The sequence below is a fragment of the Neoarius graeffei genome, chromosome 15 (genome assembly GCF_027579695.1).
Source record: "Neoarius graeffei isolate fNeoGra1 chromosome 15, fNeoGra1.pri, whole genome shotgun sequence".
Taxonomy (NCBI): Eukaryota; Metazoa; Chordata; class Actinopteri; order Siluriformes; family Ariidae; genus Neoarius; species Neoarius graeffei.
In genome coordinates this window covers 56,750,442-56,767,595 of record NC_083583.1, presented here as the reverse complement: position 1 = coordinate 56,767,595, position 17,154 = coordinate 56,750,442, and the positions used below count along the sequence as shown (strand labels likewise).

At 40.3% G+C, this 17,154-nt stretch overlaps 1 protein-coding gene across 2 annotated transcripts in view; it reads right to left on the bottom strand.

Moving 5' to 3' along the window:
* mast3b (microtubule associated serine/threonine kinase 3b) overlaps positions 1-16,728 on the bottom strand; it is an 84,432-nt gene extending 67,704 nt beyond the window's left edge. The window contains exons 1-2 of one of the 2 annotated variants that reach the window (XM_060941683.1): positions 16,397-16,728; positions 7,788-7,874 (exon numbers count right to left, since the gene is read on the bottom strand). In XM_060941683.1, the coding sequence (XP_060797666.1) occupies positions 7,788-7,874; positions 16,397-16,440 (131 nt within the window). In that variant the 5' untranslated portion in view covers positions 16,441-16,728. The remainder of the gene's footprint in view (positions 1-7,787; positions 7,875-16,396) is intronic. The other variant, XM_060941684.1, reaches the window with a different exon arrangement.
* Positions 16,729-17,154: the final 426 nt, after the last annotated feature.

Below are 17,154 nucleotides of genomic sequence, written 5' to 3'. Positions count from 1 at the left end.
GATGGTGGACTCATGAACATTAACATTAGCCAATGTGAGAGAGGCCTTCAGTTACTTAGAAGTTACCCTGGGGTCCTTTGTGACCTCGCTGACTATTACACGCCATGCTCTTGGAGTGATCTTTGTTGGTCGCCCACTCCTGGGGAGGCTAACAATGGTTTTGAATTTCCTCCATTTGTACACAATCTGTCTGACTGTGGATTGGTGGAGTCCAAACTCTTTAGAGATGGTTTTGTAACCTTTTCCAGCCTGATGAGCATCAACAACGCTTTTTCTGAGGTCCTCAGAAATCTCCTTTGTTCATGCCATGATACACTTCCACAAACATGTGTTGTGAAGATCAGACTTTGATAGATCCCTGTTCTTTAAATAAAACAGGGTGCCCACTCACACCTGATTGTCATCCCATTGATTGAAAACACCTGACTCTAATTTCACCTTCAAATTAACTGCTAATCCTAGAGGTTCACATACTTTTGCCACTCACGGATATGTAATATTGGATCATTTTCCTCAATAAATAAACGACCAAGTATAATATTTTTGTCTCATTTGTTTAACTGGGTTCTCTTTATCTCCTTTTAGGACTTGTGTGAAAATCTGATGATGTTTTAGGTCATATTTATGCAGAAATATAGAAAATTCTAAAGGGTTCACAAACTTTCAAGCACCACTGTACATGATGGAGGTAGAAGCACCAGATAAAGTCGAGCCAATACTAACTAATCGGCAGACAAGTCTTTCGAAAAGAAATGTGGAACATCAAATAATATACAGAGAACACAACTCTCAAATGCTAGTTTTGCCAAAAGGGGGTGAAGCTGACATATTTCACCCAAAGACTGATGTAGAAAGTAGGGATTGGGAAGCAGATGGTCACAGGTAAATTATAATAAAAAGCATACAAAACACGGAATGGTTACGGACTTCATACAGATGATGCATCACGGATAAAAAAAATTAAGAAGTTTAAAACAATTAAATGTTTGGACTGCAGAAGTTCATAATTAAAATATCTTACCTGCATTGATATGTTTATTAATTTACTATTGATATTTCACAGAAAATATCACATATCCGTGAACAAAAGATCTGTACTTTGCGTTATATTTTTTATTTTCTGTGAATCCGTATTCCGTGACTCGTCCGTATTTTATAAACGGTGGGCAATGGAGAACACAACGGAAAAGGATACATCTTCAGAAAAAAATGGACCGAAAACAAATATCTGCAATAACAGAATAAAAGCTCACAAGTAATCAGTGCGTACCACCATCTTGCAACTATTCACTCCTGCTGTGTTTTACATTACAACAGTTCTGCTAAAAACTGTATGGATCAGAAACACTAACTCTTACAAAGACCCTTGAGAAATGCTTAGATGGCTGTTATACCAGACTGTTGCGTCATGCTCTTATCAAATGGCAACAAAGAATGTCAAACAAGGAACTCTACCAAGATCTACCTAGACTCAGCAAAGTGTAAGAAGACATCGAGTCAAGTTTTCTGGTCATTGTTATCAGGCTAAGAATGACTGTATCAGTCAGTGCGTTTACATGCACATCCAAATCGAGCTACTGTCGGTAATCGAGCTAAGGGTCCCAGCAGGGGTGCCAGAGAAATCCAATCCTACATGCACACAAGGAAATCGAGCTATTGTGTGAGGTACATTGTGCACCCGAGCCACAGGTGACGCTACACGCCCCATCGTGTTGGTACACTTCCGGTTGTCGTCATGAAGAAGAGCTATTCAAGAGTATAAACAAAGTTATCAGTTCCGTGTTCACAAGAAGAACGACGACGAGGACAGCAACATCGATATATATATATATATATATATATATATATATATATATATATATATATATATATATTAGTGCTGTCAAGCGATTAAAATATTTAATCGCGATTAATGTCGCAACTGTCATAGTTAACTCGCGATTAATCGCAATTTAATCGCACATTTTTGTCACATGAAAAACCATTGTAATTCTCTTATCAGCATAAAAAAGTAAATGGGCTTGCTCACCGTTTGAACTACGGGGGTACACGGGGGATCCGAGATCCCCTGAAACAGACATGAGATCCCTTGAAAACATGATTTGGGAAATGTTGGGGGGTCTCTAAAATATTGGCAAAATGATGTTTATTGACATAGCAATCGTGTGTAACGGGAAGCATTTGCATATCCGAAGTGAGCGCGCGATGGAGATCCGCGCTCTGAGACAAGCGCAAGCACCCCCCCAAGGGAAAAAAGGGACCCCCCGAAAATATCGGCATAGTTCGAACACTGGTTGTACCAATGTTTGTTTGTTTTTTTATTGCAGAGCATAACACGTCTTGTCACAGCCACTGCAAAGTGGGGCTGGAGCCGCCGATGGGAAAACGAAACCTAAGCCGAGCACCGTGGCTCTTCGGGGGAGGGCAGAGGACTTTGGCTGTGCGGGGCATGGCATCATGTCACAGAGCGTTAATCTCGCGATAAAAAAATTATCGCCGTTAAAATTGAGTCAAGTTAACGCGTTAATAACGCGACATTTTTGACAGCACTAATATATATATATATATATATATATATATATATATATATATATATATATATATATATATTCAACTCCTTAAGCTGAATGAGCATGAACTCTATCTCCTCATTGCTCCAGAAGTGCACGTTTCTACTACTGTTATCATGCCGACCGAGGCTGTTGTGTTTCCCGCTTGTGGTCTCGTCACTCGTCACTTCCGGAAGGGGCAGTGCTGAAGCAAGTAGCTCGACTACGTAGCTCGATAGGGTTTACATACACTAAGTAGCTCGACTACAATCGCATAGTCTAAATCGCGTAGCTCGATTACGAGAAATCCAGTTCGGTTCAATTTCAGCCGAGCTAAGGTGTTTCCATGGCATTTAGAACTTCGATTTCAGTCGAGCTACGGCAGAAATTCAATTTTCTCTATGTGCATGTAAACGCACTGAGTGACGTTCTGTTTTGGGAACCATCTTATGGCAAAAGAAGTAGATCGCCTGTCACTTACATCGACAATCTGGTGGACGATTCCGGGCTAGACATCCTGGGCCTTAAGGCAGCAATGCTGGATAGAAAGCTGTGGCAACAGATCTGTTATGATAACTGACGATGTTCGACCTGGTGAGGTGGTGAGCTCAAAACTTGTGAAAATGTGGGTCAGTTTGCTAGCTGGCACCAAGGTTCAAAGAATCCTGAACGGAACCAGTTCAAGAACCCATTCCCCATTGGTCGAAAAGGGGTATATTAGTGCACAGTCAAACAGAAATGTAGGAAACTAGAGTGAAAACAGACCTACATGCAGATGAAAGAAGCTGATCACAAGTTAATTGTAAAGATTAATATGCAAGCCATTCAGGGTGGAATTTTCCTTTAGGTCATAGGGTATTATGGAATTGTATTGCTGCCATGCCAGGAAAAAACAAAACAAAAACAGGTCAGTATCACGTTATAACATGAAAAGTTTTTTGTTACAACAGCATTTTTTTTTTCACATTTTAACAAGATACGGTACATACAAAAGCTTATCACATTATAACAAGAAACATTTCTTGTTATAACAATATACTATTTATCTTGTTGTAATGCGATAAGTTATTGTTACAACATAAAACATTTCATGTTATAACAAGATCATTTATATTGTTAGGCTATAAGGTGAAACTCGTACACGAATGAGGAAACGGTGAGTGGAGAAATGGATAAACTGAGGAATACGGCTCATTTACACAATCTGATTAAGCTCTGTTTGGGTTGAAACATGGCACGATTCTGCTGTTACTGAGCACAGTATTATTATAATACTGTAATAATATCTCCTTTTATTCCATCTACATTCACTGGATATGAGCAATCATGCGCTCTGATTGGCTACTCTACTACTAGGATATCAGCTCATATACCATGAGTAGAGAAAAACAAAATGCCAGCTTTGTTATCAAGTATTTAAAATAAACAGAAATAGCTAAAAGCATATAGTTGGGGTTCCCCCCCAGTATCTCCTGTTCCACACTCCAGCCCAGTCGGTGGCTGTTATGCACCTTTAAGTTGGTTTGCCAACCACCAAAAAAAACCTACAAAATGGTGGAGCGTTTTGTTGAACCAACTGAGGACGAAATAAAAACTCTACTTGAAAACAAACCCAAAAAAATTTTAAAAAGCAATAAAATATGTAATAAAAAGTATTTCATGGTAAGAACGTAACTTTTTTTATTTTATTTTTCGAGTTGGCATGTTCTCCCCGTGTCCGCGTGGGTTTCCTCCGGGTGCTCCGGTTTCCCCCACAGTCCAAAGACATGCAGGTTAGGTTAACTGGTGACTCTAAATTGACCGTAGGTGTGAATGTGAGTGTGAATGGTTGTCTGTGTCTATGTGTCGACCCTGTGATGACCTGGCGACTTGTCCAGGGTGTACCCCGCCTTTCACCCGTAGTCAGCTGGGATAGGCTCCAGCTTGCCTGCGACCCTGTAGAAGGATAAAGCGGCTAGAGATAATGAGATGAGATGAGATGAGTTGGCATGTTCTCCCTGTGTCCGCGTGGGTTTCCTCCGGGTGCTCCGGTTTCCCCCACAGTCCAAAGACATGCAGGTTAGGTTAACTGGTGACTCTAAATTGAGCGTAGGTGTGAATGTGAGTGTGAATGGTTGTCTGTGTCTATGTGTCGGCCCTGTGATGACCTGGCGACTTGTCCAGGGTGTACCCCGCCTTTCGCCCGTAGTTAGCTGGGATAGGCTCCAGCTTGCCTGCGACCCTGTAGAACAGGATAAAGCGGCTACAGATAATGAGATGAGATGAAGAATTATTATTGTTATTATCGCATTTTTTACAAATTGCTAATGTCATTTCGCCGGTTTGTTTACAATCTAAGCGGAAATGATTTTGTCAGACATTTTGTATGAAGTTTTCATTTATCGAATTTGCAAAAAAAAAAAGCTCTGTTTCTCAAAATCCAGTGAATGTGGATAGAATAAAACAGTTATTCCACTCAATCTCATCGTACACGGCTTATAGCCGACTCGGTGCTATGCGCTTCGCTGGCTATCAGCTTATGTACGACTCGAGTTTGTGGAATAACTGTTAAATAATGTGAAACGTTTCTCATTATAAAAGGATAAATAGTAGTGACCGATCACGGAATCCAGGGACACATGTCGGCCGAAACGAATCCGAGAAAATCGCAAAAGAAGCTTTTTTTTTTTCGAAATTTGTGATTTTCGTTTTTTTCCATAATGTGCAAGTTGAGATCTTGAAGAATGCAATCAGTATTTCAGATAATAGATTGTTTTGTTGGAAAAGCATACATGTTTTGTTGCAAATTGTCTCGTTTTTGTCAGGACTGTAGCCTGCTGGGGGGTGTGGGTAAATTACCATATGGGCCATTCATGTGACAATTTAAGTCTTTTGGGTTTTTTTTTTCACCAATCAGCTGTATGATACAAGCTGAGCTCGTGGCTACTTAAGCTGCATACAGGCATGTAATTTCACTATTGAATGAATATGGAGCAAGCTAAACAGATCGCAGAGGAGCTGAAACACCTCGAAGCAAACAGATGCACGGTAGTTACATCGGAGATGACAATTTCTAGCAAAAAAACCCCAACCAAAAGGAAGTGTTCTAGGACTACATATTCCATCGGAGGCATTGATGTGTGCAAGGCGAGGTTTCTCTTTCTGATGGGGTAAGTTTATTAATCTAAGGTTGTGTGGTTATGTTTGCATGTAACGGAGAGTGTTGTGGTTTGGTTACATGAAACTAGTGTTGTGTTAGTTGTGTTATCATCATGCTATCTTTCTTTCTTACGGTATGAGTAATTTTTCAACCACAAAACATTAACGTATACTTTAGGACTTATTTTGTACTTCATAATTGTTTTGGGCATACTTTGCATGGAAGGAAAATTGACATGGTGATCTTTGTTTACATGAAAGTAGCATTGTGCTAGCTAGTAGGGGGTAGGGCTTTCATTAATGTCATGCAAATGAGCACCATTATGTGCCCGCCCTGCACCCAGAGTAACTGAGAAGGAAAACTTTGAGGGCGATTTTCTCCCTTCCCTGTTTTAAGAGGTATGCACTTTCAAAAGGCCACACATTCTTCAAATATTGTCAGATCTCCACATGGAGGGCATCATTGGAAAGCTTAGAAACTGTACTTTTGGAATCTGTCAATAACTCAAAATGCCCCCGGGCCAACATGTGTCCCTGGATTCCGTGATCGGAATTAGAAACGTTTCTCGTTATAAGGTGATAAGTTTGTATGTCGTAATAATGTCATACATGTCAACCTATACGGAATGTCCGTATTTTATACGGACTTGATTCAATAAACGTAGTATACGGGCGTATAAATAAAGTTATACGGATTCTTTAAAAAAAAAACTTCAATATTTATTTAGAGCTATAATCAATTCCGGGCAGCACGGTGGTGTAGCGGTTAGCGCTGTTGCCTCACAGCAAGAAGGTCCTGGGTTCGAGCCCCGGGGCCGGCGAGGGCCTTTCTGTGCGGAGTTTGCATGTTCTCCCCGTGTCCGCGTGGGTTTCCTCCGGGTGCTCCGGTTTCCCCCACAGTCCAAAGACATGCAGGTTAGGTTAACTGGTGACTCTAAATTGACTGTAGGTGTGAATGTGAGTGTGAATGGTTGTCTGTGTCTATGTGTCAGCCCTGTGATGACCTGGCGACTTGTCCAGGGTGTACCCCGCCTTTCGCCCGTAGTCAGCTGGGATAGGCTCCAGCTTGCCTGCGACCCTGTAGAAGGATAAAGCGGCTAGAGATAATGAGATGAGATGAGATGAGATAATCAATTCCCACGATGATAAAAGGATGCATAACATTTACAAACGTACTGTACACCACAGACAGCCAGTAAAGAGTCTTATGAAATCGCGCATTATCTTGTGGTAGCGAGACTTCGTTCCACTTTTGATCATGCGCACACCGCATTGCGAGAATCCCGCCAACCATGAAGTCATAGACGCCGGCTTCTGCGTAGAATCATACGTCATCCTCGCCCGAGAATAAAGATGCCTCATTCATGTGCTGCGTTTAACTGTACCAACAGGTTTACCATCCAAACGAGATCACATGGGATTACCTTTCACAGGTGAGACTGGAAAAATACTTTTCATTGTATTTGGTCATTATAACGTAATTTTACGAACAGATTTTCCTGACTTTGTAGCTAATATGAAGTCTCGCGCATAATAGCCGCTCGGTGAAATCTGTCTCCAAACAACGAAGTATTTCCTTCGTAACTACGCTGATAACACTGTGTTTTTGTCAAACATTGGAGCTTTGTATTCATTCTGAAGGTTTATTGTTATTAATATTGAATAAAAAGTAACTGGGATATATCATTGTTGATTATCATTCAAATTTTAGGTACAGTATTTTAATTTGCATCTTATACGGATTTTATAAGGGAAATACGGATTTTGGAGGTTGGTTATACAGGTTTGATTGACCAAAGGTTGACATGTATGTAATGTGAAAAAGTATAATGTTAAAACATAACATTACAATAACATCACAATAATCTTTTCATGTTATAATGTGATATTTTCATGATAATAACTTCTAGAATTATAATGACACTAATGGGCAGGTAGCCTACAAGCTTGTGTAACAAATAAATATATATTTAAAAAAAAACCTTAGCTGGTATAGTAGCTACTGTATAGAAATGTCTGTCAGAAAGAACATTTGCTTTAATGTTAATTCTGATTATAATTTATGTGGTAATCTTTCAGCATGTAAGGCGACTGGCTTACCTCCACGGATGAAGGGTTTGTAAAGGGCTGCAGGGGCTGCATGGGCTGCAGGGGCTCGGGGTGATTGGGCTCTGGTTGGGTGACAAACTGAAAGTCAAGACACGTTTACATGTGTTAGTGCTCTGACTAAGTGTATCTGTGCTGCCTTTAGTTTCCTTCATGTCTGTTTTATAGCTGCCAACAAAAAGCAGCCCACGTTTGTAGCTTCATCAGATTAATGATTTCCAAATAACATACGTTATATTTTTACTATCATGCTGCTTTATCACTTTAATTACCCCATAAGGGATGAATAAAAGTTTCTTATCTTATATCTGATATCAGTTTCGACATTTCGATGCCTTCACAACTCTACGTCATTGCACGGACTGTTTCCATTGCATAACTTGGTTTCGGACACCTTATTTTTGATGTTTAAAGAGATTTTGCATGTTAACGGGCATGCATGTACTGAAACATTAAAATGATAGATATAAAGTCTGATTATAACTCACTATGACTGCATAATGTATATTGTAAATTCTTGTGTATTGGTGACTCGTTTGCAATGCACACAGACTTCCTAAGATTTAAACTATTTCAATTCTCAGAGTTTTCTTACAAAATGCAAATGCTAATGGACATTTTTATAAATCAGAAAACACAATTGTTTTTGCTTGCACAGGCACAGATGCTTAGATTACTGCATGTAAAATGCTACGTACAATGAGCGTTGTGTTTGTCCAAAAGGAAAGGCTGGTGTGATGTGATATTCCGGTGACTTACCCAGAAATATTCTTCAAATTGAAAGAGTATACCTGCGGTCAATCCCATCCAACTAGTATATATTGGATAAATGCTACAATGCTAAGGGTTGCAGTGCAAGGTGCTGCTGCTGATGGAGCAAGATGTAGGTGTTAGACAGGAGGAAGAAGGCTGCATCATGACTCACAGAATGGGCAAGAGGAAAGGGATGGGATCTGAGTATTTGACCTGAGATCCAAACAAATACTGTAGACCAGTCTAAATATGGCTAGTACAGGTTGAAGAGTACAGCTTCTGTGGCACCAGTAATAGAGTTTCAGAAATGGAGAATAGGATGTGAAAGACTAAGAGAAAGGTTCTCTCCCAAAAAGACAAAGAGTCTCAAATGAAATTCAAGTTATACTAGTTCTCCTTTTCACCTTCGACAGTGCTGTGGAACTTTCATACATATGTTTTGTCTTCTTAGTGTACCTTTGTTTAAATACAGGCAGGTACATGCAAATGTGGATGTTGCCAAAATTTTAGCTGTTCATACACTACATATGCACACGTTGCAGTTTCAAAAGTTAAATTAAAGATATGGAAATTAAACGAGACCGTCAATGACAGCCTAGCTCACTCCGGCCCCGTCTAGTCCAGAAGGAACGATCTAAAGTGAGCCACCTTGTGCAATAAATGTTGCAAACTATATACACTATGACCGTGAGTTGGCCTAGTGGTTAGAGTGTCCGCCTCTTGATCGGGAGATCACGAGTTCTACTCACGGTCGGGTCATACCAAAGACCATCATAAAAATACTGCCATCTGGCAAGGCATGCTGCAATACAGATGCGAGTGGGGAATCAAACTCTCGCGGTTACCAGAGGACCAGCCCCCCAATGTTACCCTTGCTATGTAATAGGCGAGAGGCCAAGGGCTACGGAAATGGAGATCGTGCCGCCCTATGCGCCACATGGCATGGGAAGGGACTTTGATTTTGATATACAAGCTATATATAGAACCTACATACACTACCGTTCAAAAGTTTGGGGTCACCCAGACAATTCTGTTTTCCATGAAAAGTCACACTTTTATTTACCACCATAAGTTGTAAAATGAATAGAAAATATAGTCAAGACATTTTTCTGGCCAGGCAGCACGGTGGTGTAGTGGTTAGCGCTGTCGCCTCACAGCAAGAAGGTCCGGGTTCGAGCCCCGTGGCCGGCGGGGGCCTTTCTGTGCGGAGTTTGCATGTTCTCCCCGTGTCCGCGTGGGTTTCCTCCGGGTGCTCCGGTTTCCCCCACAGTCCAAAGACATGCAGGTTAGGTTAACTGGTGACTCTAAATTGACCGTAGGTGTGAATGTGAGTGTGAATGGTTGTCTGTGTCTATGTGTCAGCCCTGTGATGACCTGGCGACTTGTCCAGGGTGTACCCCGCCTTTCGCCTGTAGTCAGCTGGGATAGGCTCCAGCTTGCCTGCGACCCTGTAGAACAGGATAAAGCGGCTACAGATAATGAGATGAGATGACATTTTTCTGGCCATTTTGAGCATTTAATCGACCCCACAAATGTGATGCTCCAGAAACTCAATCTGCTCAAAGGAAGGTCAGTTTTATAGCTTCTCTAAAGAGCTCAACTGTTTTCAGCTGTGCTAACATGATTGTACAAGGGTTTTCTAATCATCCATTAGCCTTCTGAGGCAATGAGCAAACACATTGTACCATTAGAACACTGGAGTGAGAGTCGCTGGAAATGGGCCTCTATACACCTATGGAGATATTGCACCAAAAACCAGACATTTGCAGCTAGAATAGTCATTTACCACATTAGCAATGTATAGAGTGGATTTCTGATTAGTTTAAAGTGATCTTCACTGAAAAGAACAGTACTTTTCTTTCAAAAATAAGGACATTTCAAAGTGACCCCAAACTTTTGAACGGTAGTGTACACCCTAGGAATACTGACCTATTGGCCAGAAAGAATCCAAACCGGCGAGGAATTGACTGAGAAGAAGCAATTTTTGTTGAACTGCTCATTAAGGCATTCATTAATTAGTCCATAACTTTATTAATAATTGTAATTAAGCAAATCTGGTTAGAAGTTATATGCACCCTAGGTACCCCTACCTTCATGCCAGAAAGAATCAAAATCGGTGAAGAATTGAAGGAGAAGAAGTGATTTGTGTGGAAACTGCTCGTTAGGACTTCATTACTCTATATCTTCATTATTAATTGCAATTATGCAAATTTGGGTAGAAGCTACATGCAGCCCAGGCAGACCTACCTTCCTGCCAAAAAGAAGAAAAATCAGTGAAGAATTGAGAGAGAAGAAGCGATTTTCGTGAAAAACGTGGACGACGCGGACACACAACACATGATGGCATAAGCTCATGGGCGTGTCAGCCGGATGAGTTAATAATGAAATGAAATGTTTCAACATTTAAAAAATACTATAATCAGTAAGCCATAATAAATGAAACAAAGTCAATATTTGCTGTGAGACGACCCTTTACTTTAAAATATATATACATATATAGTAGTCTCCGGTACAATGAGTGCAGTTTTATGTGGAAATGAGCTGTAGGTTTTACTGAGCATCTTCCAGAACCAGCCACGGTTCTTCTGGACACTTTGACTGTCGCACTCGCTTCTTCATTTTGCACCAAAACCCAGCAGCCTTCATTATGTTTTCTTTTTTAATCTGAAAAGACGTCGCTTATGTAATATGCTGCTCAGATACAAACAATACTTTTCTGTAACATTTAATTTTGTGCTGGAAAACAAACTCTAAATTGGTTGCGTACTGACCTGATAATGTAGAAATCATAAAATAGAAATCTATAACAAAGTTATATGGAAAGAAATAGGGTGCCTAAGACTTTGGCACAGCACTGTACATCCAAATCAGGTGCACAGTATTACAACACTTTTTATATGAAGTCAGTTGGCTGCTCAGCTGTTCCAGCTGTGCGTTATTCTGTCATTATTTCACTAAGCAGAGAGTCTAGAGTTGAGTTCAAGTGTGTCATTTGTGTTCGGAATCTGTTGCTGTTGACTCTCAATATGAAGAGTAATATGAACAAACCATTCAGAGAGAGAGAGAGACAGAGAGAGAGAGAGAGAGAGAGCAAAAACATTAGCGCATTCTTAAAACGAAAGAAGGCACTGCTGATCTCAGGAGCACCAAAAGGCCCAATAAACCACAGTAAACATCTTGTGTGGATAACAGAAGAATTCTTCCCTTGATGAAGAAAAATTCCTTTCAAAACATTTGCCCAGATCAAGAACCCGCTCCAAGACGTAAGCGTGTCTGTAACTAATGTCAACAATCAAGGAAATGCTTCACTAGCGTAAATACAGAGGGTTTACCACAAGGTGTAAACCTCAAAAACAGGAAGACGAAATTAAAACTTTTAGAAGCCTGTACAGTTCTGCAACAACATCCTATGGACAGATGAGACAAATAACAGCTTGTAGCAGAATGATAGGACGATATGAGTATGGAGAAAAGTAGAAACTGCTCATGATCTTCAGCACATCACCTCATGTCATGGTGAGGGTCTTCAGTCTTGTCAGCAAAGGGCTGGTGGGGCTGCAGGCTGTCATTCCAATGAAACAGGAGGCACACTTAATACGTCTGCCTCCTATTTATATTATAACATAAGTAATCGATTGGAGCCGTACAGTGTCTTGCAAAAGTATTCATCCCCCTTGGTGTTTGTCCTGTTTTGTCGCATTACAAGCTGGAATTAAAATGGATGGGGGGGGAGGACCATTTGATTTACACAACATGCCTACCACTTTAAAGGTGCAAATAGTTTTTTATTGTGACACAAAACAATAATTAAGATGAAAAAAAAAAACCCAGAAATCTGAAGTGTGCATAAGTATTCGCCCCCTTTTGTATGAAACCCCTAAATCAGAGCCGGTCCAACCAATTCACTTCATAAGTCACAGAATTAGCTGATTAAGCTCCATCTGTGTGCGTATAGCATTTTTCACATATTGCTCCTGTCATTTCACCAGTTTGTTTACATTCTTCGTCTTTAAGCGTTAAAATTTGTTGAATTTTATTTTAGACTGGCTCAAAAGCTCAAAGGAGTTTGAAAATGACATCATTGAAATGTCCAAGGATGAATTAAATAAATGTCTAAAGCTATTCTATACCTCGGCACGACAGCAAGACGGCACTTACTACAAAAAAACAAAAAAAAACACTAAAGTCAATTCGTGCAGCCATCGATAGTTTTTTAAGAAGTCCGCCTAAGCAGAAATTATTCGTTGGATGTTTTGTATAAAGATTTTATTTATCCAATTTGCAAAAAATAAAAATGCTCCGTTTCTCAAAATCCAGTGAATGTGGATAGAATAAAACAATTATTCCACTCAACCTTGTCGTACATGGCTTATAGCCAACTCGGCTCTACGCGCCTCATCGGCTATCAGCTCATGTACGACTCGATTTCATGGAATAATTGTGAATTATTTAATAGTTTTCTAAATGCCTGTCCTTGACAACAAAAAAAAGTCAGAATATGATGAATCTATATGCTTATCTCATTTGTCCATTTTCATTATTCTTTAGTGACCAAACAGGAAAGTCTAAATAACCAAGCCGAGACACTTAGTAACAATGATTTGTTGTTTCATCAAGAACAGCAGACACTAAAATCATAAATAGAGGATGTTTAAGGCTAGCCGACGATACTATAGTCATATAGTAGCCTTTTCTACTCAAGTTATCCTTGTGTAACAATCTACCTTTGAAAATGTGTGCAGCTACACTAACGTTCAAAAGTTTGGGGTCACCCAGACAATTTTGTGTTTTCCATGAAAAGTCACACTTTTATTTACCACCATAAGTTGTAAAATGAATAGAAAATATAGTCGAGACATTTTTCTGGCCATTTTGAGCATTTAATCGACCCCACAAATGTGATGCTCCAGAAACTCAATCTGCTCAAAGGAAGGTCAGTTTTATAGCTTCTCTAAAGAGCTCAACTGTTTTCAGCTGTGCTAACATGATTGTACAAGGGTTTTCTAATCATCCATTAGCCTTCTGAGGCAATGAGCAAACACATTGTACCATTAGAACACTGGAGTGAGAGTTGCTGGAAATGGGCCTCTATACACCTATGGAGATATTGCACCAAAAACCAGACATTTGCAGCTAGAATAGTCATTTAGCACATTAGCAATATATAGAGTGGATTTCTGATTAGTTTAAAGTGATCTTCATTGAAAAGAACAGTGCTTTTCTTTCAAAAATAAGGATATTTCAAAGTGACCCCAAACTTTTGAACGGTAGTGTATGTGCGTCTCTTTGTAACAGTATAATGCTATGAGAGATATTCAAGCAGCAATCGGTTGTTCAACATACGCTGTCAGCTATTACAATAACACTCATTAGTGTCCAAAGTCCAACCAAACACCACTGAATCAAAACGCTGGTGTTGAGAACACCACATTTCAGAGCAACTTATTATTTTCTTCATTGAGAGCTTTGTCCGTTGTTGACGCTAACAGTAAAAGCTTCTTCTCTCTTCAGAGATGTTTCATAATTTGTGATTTAAACCTGACTGGACCTCCACATGATAGGATAACAGCTGAACATGAAGACCTGCACAAATGGTCCTCAGCCTGGCAGTGAAGAGCACCTAACGGTGCATTGGAAAGCAACATGTGCTGCAAACACGAGCGTGTTGTCATAGTGATGCGGAAGAACTGGAGGAGAACCAACTGTGCAGAAAAACCCTCGGTGCTCTGCAGTACCATCAGTTCGTTTGTTTAATCATTATGTTCACTAACAGCAGCTTGCTAGCAAATCGCCCAATCATACACCATATAGTCACATACTGCATGTGCTACTTCTTTTCTGTTATACATCGTACATACATCACACTGTTTAGCTTAACGACGGAGGGAACTGACAACAAGCTGCAGATATAAGCCTGTAATATGGATCAGAATCCAGCGGGCCGAGGAGGGCAGCTATATTTACATAGCGCTTGGAGTGGGAGGACAGAACATGAGTACCACAGTGATTGTCTCTTAAAGCAGGCTGGAAAAGGGGTCGGGAAAACAAGCAAACATTTCTTGTGAGCGTAAAACAGAGCGTCAGAACATTCAGTGCGTGTTGTCTGACCTGCTAATTACATCTCCTCGCTATAAAACGTACATCCTGGTGTTATATTTATTCCTATCTTCAGCCCTCTGAACTGCTTTCCACATTACAAACCCTACAATTCTGAGCAGTGTTTGTAATATTCTTCATTACGTAGCACAGTCAAACAGTATAACCGTGCCAGCTGCATAAGTAATTAGTTTCTGTTAGTTATTTAACAGCTCCACACATCCCTTATAATAACCTGAAGCCATGACTCAGAGATCTACTTCGTGTTCATTAAGGCACTGAAGCAGAAGGTTCCACATTGTGCGTTGGATGTAGAGTGTATTTCAGTTGTCAGTTGATATATGATCCGGGCTGTGAATAAGAATGCAAATTCTGGTATGCTGCCTAGCCATGGCATGAGAGACTCACTATAACTCACCACATAATCCCTTGAATTTTATAATCTCAGTTTCATATTGCAGTGATGTACTCCCAATATTTGCTCAATGAGACTATGGAAATATAGTTTGCTTGTGTTTGGGATATATTTTATATCCCCAAAACCAATAGTGAAAACTTTTAACACTCAACTGGAATGGGTCACACATGCTGCCAAGGGCTGAAGGAAGCGACGCCGACAGGATGTTTCCCAGAAAATAAAGTACGTTACTGTACTTTTAGAGGTACAACGGCTTGTCACTTGGGCAGAACCCTCTAGGGTACTTAGCTGTACCATTTATATACTGCTTGGGAACATATATGTACCTTTTTGGCCCTAAAAATGTATACACAGTTACCCCGAGGTCCAATAATGAGCCCTAGGGGGTACGTTAGTGTAGCTTGTACCTTAGGGGACAGAAATGGACTCCTACTGTACCTCCTAGAAATGGACTCCTATATAAACTAATAATAACTCTTGATATTTCATTCTTTACTCATTCTACATGCTTAATTAGATCCACATCACAACTGAAACAACCGTGCTTTCCTGGTGTTCATGGTTGGTTGGTTGGTTGGTTGGTTATCTACATCCTTTTCCCACCTTGATGTGGGGTGGATGTGGATAGAGATAGGGTTAAAGGTCTTGCCCAAGCGCTCAACAGTGGCAGCCCGGTAGCACCAGCGCTCAAACCCCAACCTTCAACCTGGTGCCTTCACTGATGATCCACCACCAACTAGCCATAATGTAAAAACTAAATCATAGACATTGCGTAGCTTAATGACTGACCCCAAGCTGCAGATATAAGCCTTTATTATGAATCAGGAACCTTATGGATTGACCAGGGTTTTACATGCTGCAAAGCGAACAAGCTGAGATCTGTGCTGTGTCCGTCACAAACAAAATAAAAGAGGTGCACGATAAAGCTGAGGAAATACCAAGAAGCGCAGCATCTCTGAGCTCTATCGCCTTGTGTTTTATTATCTAGTTTCACGTCAACTATGTTTTATTTGAAGGCACCCCTGAACAATATTACAACTGTTATATACTGTAGAATATGAATTAATCTAGGTGAAGCGATTCCATTTTGTGTGTTAATAAGAAACATATCAAATAAATAAATTCAATGAATAAATCAAATCAAATATGAGTGTGTGTTCCATGTCGCAGCTCTTTCCCTGCTTCTTACTGGTGAGTCTAGTCACCAGTAGTGAGGGGTTTCCCCATGTCTTCCAGCAGATCCTCCTAGAGAGTTCATCATCGGTGATGGAGGAATTATGATGATGATGATGATGATGATGAGTAAAAAAAAAAGAAAGAAAAAAAGCAAACTTACTCCAAAGTGAGGGAGGGGATCTTCAGCTTGTCTCTCCTCTTCATGTCTTGCAATGATCTCCAACAACCCAAGTGCTGAAAGCTGCTCAGATCTCAGCTAGAAGTCACCAACATCGCCGTGTCTCAACACCCAGAACCATCTGTCAGGTAGATCTGATCCAAATGGAGCCCACAGGATCTCCACCAGCTTCTGAGGGAAGGATGCGCTCATATCTGGCGAGTAACTAATGAACAGGTTTAAAGGGAAGGGAGGAGGAAGCAGAGAAAGAGGAGGAGAAGGGGTGGTGGTGGTGGGGTGATGGGTGATAGGCATTTTAGCATAATTAAATAGAGCCAAACAATTACAGTTTGGACAAGAAAAAAAGACACCACCTAGGATGTAAAAGCGAAAGACAAAAAAGAAAAAAAAAAAAGAAAAACCAACCCGGAAAATACATTATTAATTCGACCTGCAGGGGGCAGCAGAGGTCATGTCATTATCTGCTGTCATAACTTTGGGCCAGTGGACAAAGAAGTGTCCACCACTGTCAGTTTAATCTTATTTAACCTTAAACTTATTTAATCTTATTTATTTAATGTTATTGAAGGAATTCTGACAAAGCTGCTATTCCTTCAGTCCTTCACTTGACACATACCATAATAATAGTAATAATAAAGTATTAGATAGTGTCACAGTCTTTTTTGGGGGGTGGGAGGACCATTCTTCCCTCCATCATTTCATGTCCTGAAAGCCTTTAGGACTGCAAAATAATAGAGAGA